Source organism: Morus notabilis, unplaced genomic scaffold, assembly GCF_000414095.1.
Source record: "Morus notabilis unplaced genomic scaffold, ASM41409v2 Scaffold571, whole genome shotgun sequence".
In the NCBI taxonomy this organism is placed as follows: Eukaryota; Viridiplantae; Streptophyta; class Magnoliopsida; order Rosales; family Moraceae; genus Morus; species Morus notabilis.
Window position 1 is genome coordinate 90,216 of NW_010359982.1, and position 20,502 is coordinate 110,717.

At 32.7% G+C, this 20,502-nt stretch overlaps 1 protein-coding gene across 1 annotated transcript; it reads left to right on the forward strand.

The window, feature by feature from the left end:
- The first annotated feature begins 4,545 nt into the window (after positions 1–4,545).
- On the forward strand, positions 4,546–14,599 carry LOC21396026 (histone-lysine N-methyltransferase setd3). The gene is made up of 13 exons (XM_024163968.1): positions 4,546–4,608; positions 5,304–5,399; positions 5,739–5,831; positions 6,289–6,417; positions 6,680–6,980; positions 7,207–7,325; positions 9,141–9,270; positions 10,282–10,358; positions 12,588–12,785; positions 13,248–13,437; positions 13,538–13,713; positions 13,932–14,035; positions 14,165–14,599. The coding sequence occupies exons 1-13, from the start codon at positions 4,594–4,596 to the stop codon at positions 14,313–14,315; spliced, it is 1,779 nt and encodes a 592-aa protein (XP_024019736.1). The 5' UTR covers positions 4,546–4,593; the 3' UTR covers positions 14,316–14,599.
- The last annotated feature ends 5,903 nt before the right edge of the window (positions 14,600–20,502 follow it).

The following is a 20,502-nucleotide window of genomic DNA, read 5'->3' on the forward strand; positions in this document are numbered from 1 at the left end:
AAAAAATTAAAAATTACATGCATAGATGGGCTGGCCCATTTAAACCCATGATGGGCCAACCCATCTAAACCTATGATGGGCCAATATGGGCCGGCCCATTCAAGGCCCACGGCACGGCCCATCCTGGCCCACGGCACGGCCTGGCCTGGCCCACGTAAAGTTGGCACGTGGGCTGGGCCGGGCTGAAGTAATTCGTACATGGGCCGGCCCGGCCCGGCCCACATAATTTATGGGCCGGCCCGGCCCGAGCCACGGCCCACGTGGGCCTAAGAAGAACAGGGTGGGCTGGGCCGGCCTGTTCTTGCATCTCAACCAAACCCTAGTGGTCGTGACCTATGGCGCGACTCGCGCCATAGGTCACGACCACTAGGGTTTGGTTGACTCTGGGCTTCGACCCAGAGCAGCATTAGAAAGAACACAAGCCCAACTTGGCCCATGATTGAAGAAGGGGAAAGCCACAGGGTTACCTGCGACAACACAAAAACAAGAAAAAGGAAAAAAGGTAGATGGCCGTTGGGCCATTAGTTGGGCCCGTGGCTAAGGAGTTGGGCCACAGAAAAAAAGGGCCTTTATGGCCTAATAAAGAAAGAAATAAAGAAATTAGTCATTCTAGGCTATTTTAAAGGCAAATTGGCCAATTTTGACCAAATAAAGAATTATTTGCCATTTTTAGCAAATTTTAGAAAATAAAATCCAATTTTAGAGATTTTAGGCATTTAGGTAATTTTAACCGATTAAGAAATTAAAATGCAATTAATTAAATTTAAATATTTAATTAAATAAAATGAAATTTTGATTTGTGTTTTGTTTTATTTAATTATTATTGCACTTATTTATCTTGTATTTTAAAATAAATAAATTAAAATAATATTGCTGCCAAAGTAACTTCTGTTGTGGATATTAATTTATTTTGAAATATGAATATGTGTATGTCTGTTATTTATGCGAATAACGATCGGTCCAAAAGAAGGTTATTATTTGTTCAAAGGAAGGTTATTATTTGGCCAAATAATAGGCATACATGTGGTAATAAATATGTGACAATTATAAAGTTTTTCATGTGAGCAATAGTCAACCCAAAGGAAGGCTATTGTTTGATAGGATTTATTATCAATATTTGATCACTACGCGTAAAGTACCACTTACATGTTGATATTTCTTTCAAAAACTAAATATCAATGTTGTGCTAGGTATCTTGTAAATGGGTCCACCATGCTTCGGATTGTTTGTTTATATCATGTATGCATTTTATTGTTTGATTATGCTTATGGTATGACATGGATATTGATTGTGAGTATGTTATTTTATTTCGTTCTCTATGCAGTTTAAGCTACTGCTGCTAATGTTTCTACTCAAGCGAGTTCGATCCCAATGCTGAATGAGACGAATTTTAAGGGATGGAAAGAGAACGTGGAAATTTTATTTCCTAATATAATTGCGGGCCACATATTTAATTGGGTATAGACTGAATGTGTGGATACCTAATATTGACCCAATTAGGTTTAATGGATGCTTAATAGAACAGTATATAAAGAAACTTTAAGTTATGTTTCCCAATACGTCAAATCATTTAGCCGTTTTTTCTCTTTCTCATCTAGAGAGAGAACACCCCATTCAAGACTTTGGTGATTTGACTGAGAAAGGCGATAACCCCTAGAACACATTGTCGTAGAGATTTCCGCTAGAGATTAAAGTTGCACCAATAGAGACATATATTTGTTCTCACCTATTTTCTCAGTAATTTAGTGTGATGATTTCTGATTTTGTGGGTATGGTGTTAAAACCATATTTATGGATTAAAGCTAATATGACATTCTCTGCAATACAATCTAAGACTAAAACTTGTGGTGTTCCTATAAAGTGCCCATCTAAGAGAGAAGGGCAATAATATCTGCCATCAACACCCCTGGGTCAGCCAATGAAGGCCCTGAATAAATAGCTTGAACCACTTTCACGCATCAACTTAGTAAAAATAATAGGAATTCCAGCTTGCTTTGCTAAAAGTAGTCCTTCCCGAGGAGCTAAACACTCGGCTATAAATGGGGAAAAGGAACCATCCAATTTCTTAGCCAAGCAAGCAAGAACTTGACCGACATCATCTCTAATCACTGCCCCAAGTCCTACACAGTTCGAACCAATGGCATTGAGCTTAAATTGACCCAAGAGGGACGTTTGGATGTCTGTTTCTTGTATTCGTCTCTGATTCTGAATCATGATTCATGGTTCTCTACAGTATTTTTCTCTCATAAAAAACACATGTAAAACAAGAATAATTTTAAATCATGAATCTGAATCTACGAGCCAAACGTCCACTTATATTGCACATCATGAGAAGTAGGAGCCAAACTCAGATTAGCTACAGTCGTGCAATAGTTTTGGAAATCACCAAGGAAGCGCCTTGCCATCTCTAGTCTCTACGATTTCCAATGTAGACCGACGGCATACACCATGAACCACCAAATTCTGGGAAGACCAAACAGCCCAAACAACAACATAAAAGGATCTCAAGGTCACTCCAAACAGAACGACCACACCAATCAACACAAATCCCTCAAAATTCAATTTTACTTAGATGTGGTCAAAGGCTACTAGCTTCCCAAACATCCCTCACCTTAACACTATGTTTGGTAGAGTGGAAAAATGGGAGGAAAGAAATTGAATGAAGGATTTTAGAGAGGAACAAAGAATCTTAGGTTGTTTGATAAAAAAGAAATAGGGAAGGAAGGAAGTTTTAAATTTATGGGGCCTACCACTTTTTATTACTTCCAACTTTAGGAAGAAAATAAGAGGAAAAAAATTTAACAAGTAAAAAAGATGTAAAATAACTATTGTAACATTAAACTATTCATCATATTTTTATTTGTATAAGGGTCTTGTTGTAAAATAATCTAAATTTGACATTTTTTTTTTGTACCAAACAACATAAAAAAACCTCTTTTCTACTATTTTACTTTTTATTTAGATATTTTACTTATCATTTCTTTCTATTTTTCTTTCCTCCCACCAAACATAGCATAAAAGCTGTAAAACAACTTAGATTTCGTTCATTTTATCAATTTGAGTTTTTAATTTGAGTTTTACTACAGTTAAAAATTCTCACAAAAAATCACATATAACTTTTTTACTATAGTGAAAAACTCTCATATAAAATTACATTTAAATTCGAATCAAACGATGCCCTAAAATATCACTAGCTCCTTGCCACATGAAGTCTTTGACTTTTTAAGGAACATTATGGCCCAAAAGTTCACTCCACCACCCCTTATCACCACGTTCCCTCAAGCCCATTGAACATTCTCGAAGGTTCATTGCTAATTTATACCGAGTACACTCCTCTAGGGAATACTCATGATAAAAACCTTGGCTCTAGGGAATACTCATGATAATCTCATGGTCAACTGGCCAAAAACTAGACTAAATAAATGGCTTATTCCATTCCCTATTGAGAATAAGATCCTCAACCTTCTAATCCATAGCAAACTCGGACGGTTTTGTGATTTATATGTTGTTAATATCTACACCCTAAAATATTTGCTCTAAATTTTTATACCCTTCTCCAACATATATTTTGAAAAGTCTTGCCAATAAGCAAATCTAATAAAATGGATATTAAATAGAGTAAATATTCGACTGGATAAATTTTAAACTTTTTTGGATTTCAAAATTAACAAAAGTAAAAACAAGGTAAAGATTTGTTATAATATTTCTCTCATTCTTCCTTTTTTTATTATTATATAACTAATGAGGAAAATAACCTAAATCACTGGAAATAGAAATCAATGATAGAAATTTCGGAAAAAGAATATTTTTATGTAAATTTAAAATTTCTCTGTTGCCAAATTACTAAAATTAATGGTAAAAATTAGAGGAAAAACTGAAAAAATAAAGAAAATAAAAATAAGAGAGAAAAAAGAAAAACTTAAAAAAATGTAGAATAATACGTAGATAAAAACTTTAAGAATACCTTTTGCTAGCGGATTAAGTAAATATTTATTTCAAAATTATTTAAAAGTACGAAAGTTCCTTCGATTTCTGTTTTATGTGCCCTATCTTTTGGCATTTTGTCAATTTGATGTCCTCGTGTTTGGGATCTAAATGACAATTTTACCTTTTTTAGTCCACCAACATAATTAAATAAAAAAATATCCCCAAAAAGCGTAAAAATCTAAAAAAAATAAACCAAAACAAATTATTTCACATGTACTATAATCAGAAATAAAAAAAAATCGTTAGAAAAAACCAATTTGGCATTTTATGTTTTAAAAAAGGTAATAAGAGTACTTGAGTGATGTTTTTAAAATTAAGATAAGACCTCAGTGAAATCTTTCCAAATATATAGTACCAAATTGAAAAATATTAAAAATATAGGTACCAAAGTCATATTTTCCAAAAAAAAAAAAAAAATTCCAGTTGTAGCTGTTCTAAACAAAACAACTATTACAAACGAGAAGTTCACTACTGCCTATTTCCTACTCAACTCTTGCCGCCTAAATTCCTCTCTCTCTCTCTCTCTCTCTCTCTCTCTCTCTCTCTCTCTCTTACTTTCTCTCTCATTCGCTTCTCCAAGCTGATTTTGTTTCGAGGGATTCAACAATGGAGGGTGACAAGGTAAGCTCTCCAGTCTTTAAACCAACTCTTTTCCTTCTCTTCTTGCAAGTTTACGTTTTCCGATTGTAATCTGAATCGGAACTTCGCGACTTTCTTTGAATTTTCTGTTTGGTTCCCGAGAAACCGGCAAGCACAGAATGCGAAACCTCGCGTCTTCGCTGCAGTCATTTCGGTTTCAATCTTGAACCCCCCTTTCTTCGTGTTTCTTGAAATTGTTCCTTTTTTCTTTTTTTTTTCCTTTTTTTTCAATGCACAAATTCCAAGCAACCAAGTGGAATATAAAAGAAAATGTTCCGCATTTTCTTGATCAGATTGCCTTTTAGTTTAGTGTTTTGCATTTTTTATTTCTTGCTTTTCATTAGACTATTTGTATTCGTTTATCGCTTTATTGGTAGGAAAAATGAGATCTTTTTTCGTTTCCTATATATATATATATATATATCGTGTAAGTAATTGCTGTTAGGAATAGAAACCCAGAATTAGGGCATAAAATTGTTGTACATATATGTACATGTTATATGTATGTATATGTATATGTATAAACAGTAAAGTACACCATGCAATTTTTATGGTACAGCCACATTCCATTGCAGTTTTGTGTTTTGGCGAGGGCAAAACTTTTGTGTCCTTGCCTTTCATTGTGTGTGCTAAATGCTAATGGGCAATTTATTTGTTTTCATTTGTTTGACTTGAAGCCATTGTCAACTCATAAAGCTGCGGAGTCGGAAGATAAGCGCTCATTTGTTTTTGAACGGCCGCGTGAAAGTGACTCTCTTCTTCGTGAGAAGAAGGTGAGAACTATAGAAATATCAACAGGTTTCATATTGAGATTATAGTGATACTCAATAGCAAGAAATGTGGGGAAATGTCATGAACTCTAGACGTTGGTTTTATAACTTTTATCTAAGTCAGTCAAAGCCTAATTATTTATTAGATATGAAGAAATTTAATGAAATAATGTTTTTATATCGTTACTTTTGTGTGTGTGAGTGCAATTTTTATGCTGCAAGTCTGCAACCACATTTCCATCGGTTTTATGTGTTTGCGAGGGCAAAATTGTTGTTTTTCTTGTGTTTTGTTGCGTGTGCTTATTGGTTCTTTGTTTGTTTTCATTTTCTTTTTATTTGTAGCCATTGTTAACCCAAAACGCTGTAGAGTTGGACGATAACTGCACATTTGTTCTTGAACTGCCGGAAAGTGACTCCCTTTTTTATGAAAAGAAGGTGAGATTATATTACACACTAGAATGACACTTCATTTCATTCATTGTAATATTGAGAGATTTTGTATTGAGATTATACTGATAGTCAACAGTAAGAAATGTGAGACTGGACTGATGCCAAGTGGTGGATTTGCGAGTTCTATGTTTGTCAATGATGTTACGATCGCCATAGCATGGGGAACATCATTGCACTCTAGGCGTAGGTTTATAACATATACGTAAATAATAGCCTAATAATTTATTGATGCGCGTCCGTGTTGGATGCTTTCTATTTAGCAGTTCCATCAATAGTTCCGACCTACTAGCATGTTAACTATAGTTGTAATGGCATGATTTCTTATACGTTATGTTTTTCCTAATTTTTCACTCTTATTTCCTTTCTAAGGAAGGGCATCTATTTCCAATATAGTTGCAAATGTTGCTGCTGCTATCCTCACTATTTTCTTCTTGCTGTGTAGAACTTGCTACAAAAGAAGGGATTTAATACCAAGGAACAAATACGCATCACGAGCTCATCACTCCCTGATTCAATTAGTGCTTCATTGAATGAAATGCTTCAAATAACAAGAATCATAAACTTAGATGAGGTACTTTGCTACTTTCCTGTGTCTGCTTGATAGATCTTACTTGGGACATAAATTTGAGGATTTCTAATTGAGAACAAGAATAAAATTTTTGTCCTTGGGCGAGAGAAGATAAAGTTTGTCTTGGTCTATATCGTCTGAATTATATATTCCTCTTTGGTTCCTTGAAACTTTTGGTACTGATATCTTCCTGGTCTTTTCAGGCTGAAAAAGGGAGGATCTTAGTATCTGACTGAAATATGAATTTTCTGTATGGGCTGTGCAGGTGGAGCTTTACTTTTTGGAAGATGATGCAAGCTCACCAGTGGACTCTTACTCTTTCAGGAATGAATTAGCATCTCTCAATTCAATCCTCCGGCTAGTTGAAAACTCACTTTGTGATTGTACAGAAATGCAAAAGAATATCCTGCAAGAGTTACGCGCTTCTATTGCTGGTATGATTGATAAATTACGGATTGAGAATAACTTGGAGTCTGTGATCCTAGAAGACCACTGCTGCGACAGAGAAAACCGCTTGTTACAATGGGGTGTAGAGAATGGCATGACATCAAGGTTGCGCATTGCTTGTAAGTAATCAGTATTTTGATGTTATAGTCACCTTCTTTTTAATCTAGAAGAGTTTCACCTTTTTGTCCTTCATGATCGACAGGGGAAGAGGTAGGCTTGGGAGTATGAACTGTCAACTTTTTTTTTTATTTTTTCATAAATTTAATAAATGGCTAAGTTTATACAGAAAGAGGGAAGGGCAATCTGCAAATGAATCAAGTTTCTGATGCCTCATTCATCATGCAGATGTGGAAGGAGCTGGTAGAGGTGCCATTGCAAGAGAAGATCTGAATGTTGGGGACACTGCTTTGGAGATCCCTACCTCTTTAATAATTTCTGACAAGCTTGTGAAAAAATCTGACATGGTACGGTTAATTATACATTTCCATCAGTTTCCAAGTTTATGCCTATTGCTTGTATTTAAAATTATTTTAATGGATAAGGGAATAGAAACAAATAAATACAATGATTACTTGGTCCCTGTTTAGACCATAATGCAAATAATTTCTCACCTCCCTGCCCGTCTAGTCTAGCCTTAAAAGTGCTCAAAAGGTGAAGCCCCTTCAAACAGCTATGTAAGTACAAACATGTCTTTTGGGGTTGGCTCAGTGGTGAATCACTTAGTGCCTTAGGAAGCATTAGGTTTAAAGTTCGATGCCCATTGAGTACTATCAATTCCTTGGGGCCATGCCAGTGGGCCAAAGGCCTGAGATTTACTCGATCCATGTGGAGGGAGCGCTTTGCATGGATCTCGTGGATTAGTCGGGCTAGGTCTCGGACACCACGGTTGTCCAAAAAAAAATAAGTACACACGTCTTTAGTTCGTTCATCAATGTGTTCTAGGTGGCTTCTAAAGCTACCTAGGTGAAGGTAGAGGATCCTCTTGTGACTTATCTTTTTTGTTGAAGAACTGAATTAAGACAGTTCGTACAAGAGCTTATCCAAGAGAGCTACTTAGGACAATTGCTGTGAAGTATCACATGCAAATTTGCTATCACCCTTGGTGAAGTTGCCGAAGGAGTACTATATCATGGGGATCTCCCACAGAAAATCTTCAGCGGAATGAGTGGGTGCAGATAAACCCAATTTGACTATTCCATTTGGGTAGGAAACTAGCTTATGACACAATCTCACCCCTTGTTATTAGAAGAAGAAACAAACAATAGACCAACTGAATCTGAATACGTACCTTTGATGATATGGATTGCCATAGTTGTCGCATAATGAAGGTACTCCTTCCATAAACACATGAAGTGAAGAAGTCAACTTCTAGAAAAACATAATCTTGTGTGGTGGTTTAAGTATATTTTAGGTAAGGAAATTCGTAGTCCCAAAAGGAGAGAGAAACATATTTGCTATGCATCAAGGGCATGATATTAGAAGCCTGCAGCAGCTACAGCTATAAAGGCATAATTCAAACTTTATGACTTCAAGCCGCCACCTTGTGGCTTAGGTGGGAGTTATTGAATACAAAATTCAATTGAATATAAATCCATGATATTTATCACTTGTCCTATTGATATTTTTATGCATATCTCTCTATACCAGAACTAATTTTGAATCTTTGCTGATCAAAATGTCGCTTTGTAGCCAAGTGTTGTTTTTCCTTTGAGACTTCATTGTTAAACTAGCAATCTTCTATTTTTATTCCTCTCATTTCAGTCCATATTTTGTATGTCACCACTCTCTCATGGATGTAATTGTTGGATCTTCGATTCTTTATCAAGTAGCATAACCTTGTTTTTTATAGCCAGGTTACTAGTTTTTCTTGCTCTCAGATTCCATTACCAAACTTCCAATCTTTTAGTTAAATTCCTCTTCCTCTATGAAAATCCTTACACAGGTGCAAGTTCACACTCATGCATACGGCATACATACATGCACCCACATGCATATGTACACACGTGTATAAGTACACACGTGTATAAGTACACACAGACATACAATGGTCACTATCCATAAGTGTACATGTTATGTAATCATAAGTCTGCATTCCTCCTACTTTTTTGGTTTTCATATATTTTTGAAGTTACAAACAATGTCAGTGCCTCGCTTTATCCACATGTCAATGACATTTGAATGTGAGTTGTCCTTCCTACTCAATTAAAAGTTTTTGAAACCCAGTAGCATAGAAAACCCAGGTTACTTGGATGTTTTATTGCTTGCCTTTCTTATTGCAGTATCATATATTGGAAGAGAAGGAAATGTCCTCTGAGACAATGCTGCTGCTGTGGAGCATGAAGGAGAAGTACAATGCGAATTCAAAATTTAAGGTCTACTTTGACACACTGCCAGAAGAATTCCTTACAGGTGGGATAACATTCTTAATTTGCAATAGCTAATCATTGTCTTGATGGGGTGTGTGTGTGTGTGTGCATCTCTGGTGCTAGCATTGATGTCTGAGTATCATTTTTTTCTAGTGCTAATGTTAGCAAGTATACTTGGTGAAGTGCTGAAAAAAAATCATTGGTGGAAGTTAAATGTGGTGGAAAATAAATTTTCAATATACATCTATGAAGAAATGTCTTTTAAAAGCAACGATAGTTGGCTTTGTAGAACCTTCATTTCATTATTCCTGTTGTTTGAAGTCAAGTATGTGGTATCATAACAAGTATTGTTTGAATCTGAAATATATGTTATTTCTCAGTTTTATGAAAACGAGTTGAATCACTCGTAATGCTTTACAATCTTTTCCTTCAAAACTAAAGTTGTGGCAGAAAACTTGAGCAAAAATTTCTCATTATTTTTGGAAAAATAATTTTATTGACCTAAACGGATTTGAGGAAGCAGCATGGATGCTTTTGCAGGATGATATATGTTTCTGCTGTTGTTTTGGCCTTGGAATATAATACGTGAACTCAGAGTTCTAACTACTACATCGTTTCGAAAAGATCTGTTTTATTAGCATCAACAATATCGCTAAATATACTTTCTAGCAACGTTGCTAAATATTAATTGCTTATGGGTTTACTTTTCTGAGTAACTCAAGAACGAACTTCCTTCTATACATGCATTTTCTGAATAATATAGAAAAATAGAGCGTAAAGAGCTGCCAGTTAATATAATTGTGTTCTCTTTGTTTTGGGTCATTTTTTATCCCCTAAAAGGCTTTTCAATATTATTTTATGTGTAATAAGCACTTTAAGAACAAATGAATGGTAGGAAACTATTGTGTTTAATGCTGCACGGTTTTTATTGTTGTTTACTGTGGAAAGAAGAATGGTTATTTATGGAGGATATTGTAATAATAGTTTGCCTAGTCTAATTGGTATCCTACGTTCTTTCATCTCCTTTCCTTCAACCCCCTCTAAAATGCTACAGGGTTGAGTTTTGGAGTTGACGCTCTTGTGCTTTTGGATGAGACTGCACTATTGCAAGAGATAATGGAAGCAAAAGAGGTAGTGTGATAGTTCTATTAAACGTTTAAGTTTTGGAGCTAGTTTAAGTATGTGCAATGCACGTATTGAGTTGTTATTAAAGTTTTTATAGCGTAGAATTTTGAATAATAATATATATAAAAAATAGAAGAAAAAGTTTACTTAAGAACTCAAAACGAGTGTATATTACGTGGTAGCATACATATTTTAAATGGTAAATTTAAATCTTACTCCATCATAAGGTATAGAGTTTGAATTCCTCACACCTAATTTTTAGAGAGAAAAAAGAGTGCACATTAATAATAGTTTAAGGGGACATTTAGTCATAGAAATACAATGAAACGCTCTAAATTATAAGGTAAAAAAAGTAAATAAATAAAATAAAGGAGTTGAAACTTAAAAAGAAAAAAGTGATAAAAAAAGTAGATCACCTAAAACTCACTGTTTTGGACTACTATGATGAACATAAATTGTGAAATAACAAAAAAAGAAAATAAAAGAGTTGAAACTAACTTACTGTTTTGGACTATTTGATGAACATAAATTATGAGATAATCAAAAGATAAAGGAGTTTAAACTAAAAAATGAAAGGGAAAAAAAGGTAAAACGCTTAAAACTCAAACTTTTGGACTACTAGGAGATAAACAATAGCTACATGTCGACTCTTTTATGTATTTGGAATTTGAGGTTTAAGATTTCAGATTAAGATTTAGTATAGGATGTGGGATTTAAGAGGGTATGGAAAACAAAAGAAAGAAATAAGAAAGTTAAAAGGGGAGGAAAAAGAAGCATAAAAAAAGAATGAAAAAAGAAAAGGGCAAAAAACAAAAAGAAAGCAAAGCAAACAAAGAAAAGAAAGGCAAAAAAAAAAAAAAAAAGAAAAAAAAAAAAAAAAAAGAAAAAAGAAAAAGAGGAGGCAAGCACCAAACAGTGCGTTTTAGACGATGAAGGCTAACAGTAGCTTCTTATGTGTACTCTTTTATATATTTAGGAAACTTGCATTGTTTTGCCTAACCCCAACCTGTAGTCTCATTTTGATAGCTTGACCAAAAAGATCCAGTGTACTGGTAAAATCTGTGATTTTCAACGTTATTATGTTTTGGAGTAGAAGAAGTTGCAATAGTCGTACAGAATTTTGCAGCTTCTTAGATGTTTTTTGCTTTATTTTATTTTATTTTTATTTTATTTTTTGACAGGATATGAAAATTTTATTAAACAAATGAAAACATTATAGAAGATTTAGGACGGATGAAATATCCATCCTAAAAATACAAAAATACAAGAACAACGACCAAGCACAAATAGACTATACGACCACACTAATAATCAGCCAACATTCAGAAATTACAGACCAGAAAACTCCTAAAACAGACTAAACCAAAATGTCCTCCCGACTAAGCAATATGAAGGATAGTGGAAAATTCTTAAATGATTTATCTGTAGCAGCTCATAGAGAAGCAATAAATTTAGCCTATGTCCACCTGTTTTATTTTCTATATTCTAATTAATCTATATTTTAGACTTGTAATAGATAGAGGTGTAACTTAGACTATGTCCACCTGCTTGGCCTTCCCGAGGCTCAGGTTGCTCAGGCTGGCGTGATGACATAGAGTCAAGGCCCTGCCTCCTGGCCCATGGGCTAGGCATAGAACACGTATGCTCAACTCTTAGTTGAATCTAGAAGCATAGAGGAGAAGAAATCTCTCTCTTATTCGTATATTAAACAAGAGTGTGGGAATATGAACAAAATTACATTCTCAGCAGAAATCTTTCTCTGCTATCAGATAATGTCTATGAAACCATATTAGGGTAATAATGAATTCATATAAGAGAGGGGGACGGCTTGTTGGATGGGAAAGAAATCTTAATACCAACAAGGCTCTACATTAGGATGAGGATAGTGAGCTTCATCTGACTTCTGATATTAAAACAGCTGCATCAATCTCTTAATCTACTATATACCCGGCACATTGTGGATTTGTAGTTCAGTACTTACAACAAGATTGTGCATGATTCTAATATTCCCTTCCCCCGTAATGTTGTTTGGTTGCAATTTGACGATGTTGACATATAAATGCTTCTTCTATATAATATTGCTTAGTTTTTGTTTTTGCAATTGATGAAGTGGAAATTAAAAATTTCCCTCACCCCACAAAATAGGAATCTATTTATTTGCACTTTTATTATTTAAAGGAGAACTTATTGACTTGATTAAAAAGTAATATGACGTGATTCTTTTTTAATGTGCAGCACATACGAAACCAGTATGAACAGCTTGTCCCTTCATTATGCGAAGAGCATCCTGATATCTTTCCACCAGAGCTGTTTACATGTGAGCAATTCTTATGGGCGTGTGAACTCTGGTACTCAAATAGCATGAAAATAATGTTTCCGGATGGAGAGCTAAGGACTTGTTTAGTTCCTGTTGCTGGCTTTCTTAATCATTGGGTATTTGTCTTCTCTGTTCTGCCACCCTTTCTTTTTGCCTTCGCATTTTTACACTTTTAGAATTGGGATGCACTAAACTTTCCAAATATAGTAGCAATGAGGATGAGGGGAAAAAGTATCTGTAATTGGAATGTTGAATCACAAGAAAGTCACCTTACTGTATATGTGGACATATCATAATTTTGTCTGATACTTTTAATGGAGTATTTTTTTGCAATCCTTAGCATAAGCTAATCATGCTTCTGTGAATTGGTTTTGCCATGTACATCTGCTGTCCAGAAATGATAGTTTATGTTAAAGCAACCAGCGAAAATGATATTTGATCCCTTGTTATTCTTTAAGTCTGTTTTTTTGGTTTGTGCTATTTTAGTTATCGTCCATTTTTTCGTTAAGAAAGAATTACACCTATTCTCCTCTATTTGACATCTTCTTTTCTTGCTCTTATAATGTTCTTTGTCACAGCTATACCCACATATAACAAGCTATGGAAAAGTACATTGTACAACAAATACCTTGAAATTTTGTCTATCAAGAGCATGTGATGAAGGAGAAGAATGTTTCCTTAGCTATGGAAACTTTTCTTCTTCTCATCTAGTTACCTTTTATGGCTTTGTACCAAAAGGAGATAACCCATATGACGTCATCCCATTAGGTGAGTTTTATTTTGATGTCTAGTGATCTTATCAGTTCTTCTCGAAGATGCGTATCCCCTTCTTCTTAGTTGTATATTTGTTGCAATTTTTCCCATGCAGAACTTGAATGTGACGAGGATAATTTTGACGAGGGCAGTCAGGCATTCAACTTGACTCACATGGCAAGGGGTACTTGGTTTTCGAATAACTATGAAATTTTCCACTATGGCTTGCCCTCTCCATTATTGGACAAGCTAAGGAAAACTCAGAACCCATTGCTGCACACTAAAGTCCTTGTAGGTGTCTATATCTTTTGTTTACTTTAATTATCTTAGGGGTTTTATTTTTTAGCTTTGAGTTGCATGTTCATTTAGACAGAATTCTTGAGACTACAACTTCCTTTAATTTTAATAGGCATATAATTTCCTTACCATGATTTTGTTTTGTGCTTTCGAATCTTGTTTATTCCTATTCTTGGATAGACTTTTCTAATCTTCGTTCTTTACCATTTTAGCTTCAAGGAAGCTTGGAATATGAAATTGAAATACTCGAGCAAGTCCACGACATCTTTGGTAACATGATGGATAATCTTGGTGAAGATCTTGATGACCTATCCAGGTTATATAGTTTCCCTTCAATCATCTTATTGTAATTGATGTACAAAGCGGATGAAAAACCTTCATTTGTTGTTCTTTGTTTTCGATAAAAAATTATTGTTTAACATAGGTGCTATATCCATCTTTGCAGGAAAGAGGCTAGTTGGGATGTAAAGCTGGCAATTGAGTACAAAGATATTCTAAGAAAGATTATGGCTTCGATCACAAGTTCCTGCCATTTAGGTATCTATCAAGTGAAAGATGAGTTGTCGAAAATCATGGATGAGGACACTCGTGGCTAGATGGGCGGCCCGGCGCAACTTTTTACAGCTCGGAAATGAACCCTCAGAGTAAGGCATTGATAAAATTTTTGACACATACTGATTGCTATTTTAGTTGAGGATACAGGACGTGATAGGTAATTCTTGTCCACATCACAAATTAGGCTACAAGGTTAATGATCTGTCAGTTTTTGATAAATTGTCAGTTTTACTTTTCTTTTTTGTCTCTGAAAATCTGTATAAGCAAGAAACAGTACTTTTGTGATGCCAGAATTGTGCCATCGCTCATTTGTTAATAGTGCAATTTTCACACCAAAACTAAATCTCTCTTTATGGTTTGTTACAAAGAAGTTTTGAATTGACTAGAAAAAGGCACGCAAATTGCTGTTAAATGCGTGGTCAAGGTACTTGCTAATTGCTTTTCAACTTTAATTTTTGTGGCAGGAAAAAAAAGGGGCAAACTTCTTTATTTTTATTTTTATTTTTTCTACTCAATGGAGGGGATTTAGTGGTATACTTTATGTCTCCTAACCTCTTTAATTATAGCAAATAATTCTGAAGATCACTGAGTATGTGGAAAGAATCTGAAGTCTAAACTAGTCTTTCCATAACCATCTAAAAAAGAGGCAAACTTTTATGTTTAGTATATAGAGATAAGAATACCAAAGTATGACTTTGAGCCATATTATATTAGTCTATGCACACGTGTCTTTCTTTCAAGTTTAGGAACACTTCTAGGAATGTCACGACTTATTTATGCATTGTATAAGCTTAAGGAAAAAAAAAACCAAATTTATAACGTTTTAATATGTAAAAGTGGAGGATTAGATACGTATATTAAAGGGATTGAATCCTCATGGTGGTAGATGTGTACTCCATTGAGCATAATGGTGACTGACATCATCGTCATTTTATGCTTAAAGGGGATTATTTAGACAATTAAGAGGAACTAACCTTTTTATGGTTTAATTAGCATATTATAAGCTTCACAAATACTCACATTCTGCTCTTTGGTAATTGATAAGTAATAAAAAGGTGCAAGCATGATAATGATTTGAATTTTTCGTTGAAAGATAAGGAAAGACTAATGGTGTTGTTAGTGAACAAACATAATTTTCCTTCAAATGCTTTTCATACTTTTTATTTTAAGTAGTTTTGACAAGTCTTGAAAAAAAAAAAAAAAACAGTAAACCAACACAAAATTGAGCATTAGGTATTGAAGTTAATTACCAAAGAAACAAAAAATCTTCCGTAATCGTTATCTCATTCTGACTATATTTCCACCTAAGCCAACTAACTTGAAAATTGCTAAATGGAACTGAAAACCAAATAAATTATTCTAAATGATGTTCCTTTTATTTTTCTTCTTTTATAGATATAGATCTTAAGTAGGAAGATTGAGATAGAATAATAGAAGAGTTGGTGTAACCCAATCAATGGATCAGTATTTAATTAATACCTTTTGACATCATATCAAGTCATTCAAGGGTGGGTCCAAATTAAAAGAAAAAGGAAAAAAAAGAAAATTAAAAGTTAAATCGGAAGCTATGTGCTGCTTGCTATTCATTTGAGAATTGCAAATGTTTCAAAAATGTTTATTGACATGTGTGCATGAACACTCAGTGTTAAGTTATAGGGTTTAATGGACCGTTAATGAACCGTTTCGTTCGTTGATTTGAGTTTTTATTCTAATTGAGATGTGACTTTATGTAAGAGTAATACTGTAATAAAAAATTAGATATGACTGTTTCTGAGAGCTTTTTACTATAACAAAACTCGAATTCTAAACTCGAATCGGTGAAATTAATGAGGCCTAAGTATTGTCCGACAATTATTGCCTAATTTAGAGACAACAAGAGAATGGAGAAATTTGAGAGATGCGCGACTAATTTTGTAAGCGTAGATTTAAGTCTCGTATTGAAAGTGAACCTTTATAAATTTGGGAGAAAGAGGAAAATATGCCAAGACTTGAGATGAATTAAAATTAATAGGCCAATAGTTTACATAAGTTAATAAATATGCTAAATTACTGTTTTTGTCCATAACTTATCTGGTTATGAACCATAACTTGACAAGTTATTGTCTATAAATCACAGTTTTTGTCCATAACTTGTCTTGTTATGAACCATAACTTGACAAGTTTGTCCATAACTTGTCTGGTTATGAATCATAACTTGACAAGTTATGGCCTATTAATTTCTATAACTAAAAGTTGACCTATATACTTACTTAAACTTTTTATATTAGTCTATTTTCTACTATTTCCGTATAAATTTTGTGTTCTTATTTGTTTAATTTTTTATTATGATTTTATTATTCTTTGTAATATACATCTGTGTGTTAAATACTTTTAAAATACATTTCTTTTCATTTCCCAGCATGATCTGCCTTACTAATACCACGAATAGACCAATATTGGAGCCTCGGCTTGCTGGGGAACAAGATCTTACCGAACATTTATTCATTATCTGACCACCAAGCAATCTTTTCAAAGCCAATGGCGTCGTTAAATAAATAAATAAATAAATAAAGATAGCAATATCTTTTCTCTACTCCATTGATAGATTATGTGGCAGTTAAATATGACTATAAGCTTAATCTATTAGCAACCATATTCTTTAACAAAATAACAACAACAATATCAACAAATAATAATAGTATAAATTTTTCTAAAATAAAATTAAAAATATGAAATTCCTCCAATAAGTTGCACAAGAAATGGTAGTTAAGACGATAAGGTAAGGAACGTAGGATGATGTTACGTGTTCCCTTCCAATTCCTGTATTCTATTTTCCTTTTTATAATGTCATTATTTAATAATTGTTGCAAAACAAATTTCCTACTTTAGCAATGATTATTTTCTTTTATTTTGGTCTATTCGTGGTAGAAAAGAACTCTTAAATTAAATTAAGATTTCTTATATGCATGTTCCACCCTTGCAAGATTCCTTTTCAGAGTCCATTTAAGTTTATTTATGGAAAAGAAATGAAAACAATAATAATAATTATTATAATAATAAAATAATTTGTAGATTGTTTTATAGGATAGGAAATGATTGTCAATATTATTTTAATTAAAACCTTGAGACCTTGAAAATGTAGTTTAATACAAGATTTTCTACTAAATATTAACTTCTCTCTACAAAAGAGATTTGATTAAGCGTATGCATTCTTTTTTAACCTTTTTGCATGGACACCCCCTCAACTTTATAAGTTTAGCAAATTAGTCCCTTAATTTTTTTCTTAACAATTCACCTCTTAAACTTTGAAATTCGTTATAATGTTAGTCAAATTGAAAATAAAGTTAAAATTTTAAGACGGTATTAACCACATAAGTGTATGAAGATAACTAACATCTTTTTGCTTCGAATTGATCCTCATATAATATCACGAGCGAAATTTTTTTTGAAATTGGGAGTTCACCTTTGTGGAGGAAATTTGGGGCTCCCCCTCTTTTTTTTTAAAAAAAAAAAAACATTAATGACGTGTATAAAGGGTTCAATTTGATGCAAAAAGGCTAAGATTATCCTTATTAAACACTCACGTGAAAAATATCATCCAAGTTTGTAACTTCGTTTTCAACTTAACCAACATTGTAATAAATTTTAAAATTTAAAGGGTGAATTGCTAAGAGAAAAGTTAAGAGACTAATTTACCAAACTTAAAAAGTTGAGAGGATGTCCATGTAAAAAAACCTTCTTTTTTGAAAGGTTATTCAAACAATTATCATTAAATAATTAGATCACTCATATTCCAAAAAAAAATAAAAAAGTTTATTCTATTATTTGGCCTCTCATATCTTAAATTATTCTAAAAGTCGCCTTCTAGTATACAAAAACAATTGTGGGGTGAAAATTAAGCCTTTAAAAATGAACGAATTTTTGTGGGGTAAGATATGGTTTTTTTTTTTAAAAAATCTTTGTGCCATTTAGGAATTTTTTTTCTTTTTCTTTTTACTTTTATTGTTTTTGAAGTTTTTAAAATTACACTTTTAGAGAATCAATGTTTAAAATATTAAATAATACAAATTATTCAGGATAGTTTCGGTACTTACAAAAATTTAACCAGTTATTTTTAGACAATTTTTTACGACGCAAGGGAAAAATGTGGTATAATAAAGGGAAATTTTTAAAAATATGAAAAAAGATAATACTATTTTATGTCCGCTATTAATTTAAAATTTATAATATGTCATTAATATTTTGCTAGAATATCTTTTTTAGAATATTTTTTTGGCAGGATATTTTTTATATTCTACCAAAATAAATTTTATATTCTACCAGAATATTTTTTAATAAAAGATAATAATAAATAATGGTTATTCTTATAATGTTTTCTATTCGAAAGCAGTTAAGTGTATGTTGATACTTATATAATAAAATAGATGAAAGTAGTATTTTGACAAAATAAATAAGGTGTTCTGAAAATTTATTTTGAATACTAATTAAATAATCTGTGTATATAAGTATTCACTAAAAGATATATACTTCCCTGAATATATGTGTGTACATATAAGTCTCGTTCACTTCACAAATTTGAGTTTTTAATTCAAGTTGAGATGTGATATTTTTTAAGAGTTTTTAACTGTAGCAGAAAAAGTTAGATGTAATATTTTCTTAGAGCTTTTAACTGAAGAAACTTAAAACTGAAAACTCAAATTCGTAAAATGGACAAGGCCATAATTAATGATAAATTTTTAAAATCATCCTTATTCATCGTGAAGAATTTTCGTTTAAAAAAATATGTCCTTTAGAAAAGCTTAAAACGACCGATCACTATGGCATTCATAACTGGAAGGTGTAATATCTATGGCACCTTTTTTTTTTTTTTTTTTTTTTTTAGAATTACTAGCGTAACTGGACTTAAGCCTTTAATGAACATAACGATATTTATACATTATACTTTTCCTTGATGTAAGATTTTAAACATTAACTTTATTGAGTTGTTACAAAATCCACATGTAGTTATTAATTTTTTATGAGAGTAATTAATATTTTACTAAGTAATTAAAAGTTTTTGAGACTTTTTCGATATATCAGTAAATTAAAATTTTTTTTTATCAAATCTGCATATAAGATTACGTAAAAATAGAAAATAAAAACGCAGATGAGCTGAGTTTATTAATTGATATATTTTACATTGCAATGCAATTAATGTGTTTATTAAATAATATTTCTGAGGTGGTGTATTATAAGGGACCCACAATTAAGATGAGCTGAGCTGGCAATAGCCAACAAATATTGGTTGCGGCAAAATGGGCTGCCCAGTGCCCACTACCAGCGATCCCACAACCACCGCCGACTTCTCCTTCTCTCTCCTTGTCCTAATCCACTGTAAACCTAAAAAGATTAGTTATTATTTTCAGCCAGTCAACCACTTCCACGTCATTAGACACTTTAAGCATTCTTAAAAAAAAAAATCTTTAAAGATTGCCTTTTTATTAAGGGAATATTTGCTATTTTGCTATTATATATATGTAGATTAACTTTATTTTTTTTAAGTTCATTAAAAAAATACTAAATTTGGATATTCTTCAAATTATACCTCTTTAATTCTAAATTTATATTAAATATATATAATTTTTAGCTTAAGTCCTAATTTGATATATTTAACTTTTTATCGTTGGTGAATAAAATTGTATCAACATTAATGGATAAATTTGCAACTTTACAACTCAATTAAAACAAATTGTTATGATTCGTTAAAATTACAACTTTTATAACTCAATTTAAAACAAATTGTTATGATTTTTTTAGCGTGACACTTAATTCGTGCTTGGTTACAAATTTATTTATAATATGCAAAAATAAATTCGTCAGTTGATTGAGCAAAATCAGTACATTATTTTATCTTGAAAGTGAAAACATGCAAAATATAAACAGAGAAATAAATCGAATACTTTTTTTATAAGCTCATCAAAATAGCTATAAAATAATAAATAATCCTTTATTATTTGTTGAAAAGATACTAATTGGGCGAGACAACAAGATATTCTGGAGGCTGTCGTAGCAGATTCGGTTAATTTTTCTTTTCAGCAGACAAAAAAGAAAAGGAAACAAAAAAAAAAAACGAATAACACACAATGGAGTGAGAAAGAAAAGGAAGAGAGAGAAAGAGAGGAGAACAGAATCGCTGATACGTCTCTCTCCGAGCTTTCTTTCTCTCTCTCTCTCTCCCCTTTCCTTTCTTTCTCTTCTCTCCTTGGCAGA

Coding starts and splice junctions, on each gene's coding strand:
- LOC21396026 (XM_024163968.1), top strand. Junction 7,326..9,140: donor TTGTGAAAAAATCTGACATG/GTACGGTTAATT, acceptor TTCTTATTGCAG/TATCATATATTGGAAGAGAA. Junction 13,714..13,931: donor TGCTGCACACTAAAGTCCTT/GTAGGTGTCTAT, acceptor TTACCATTTTAG/CTTCAAGGAAGCTTGGAATA.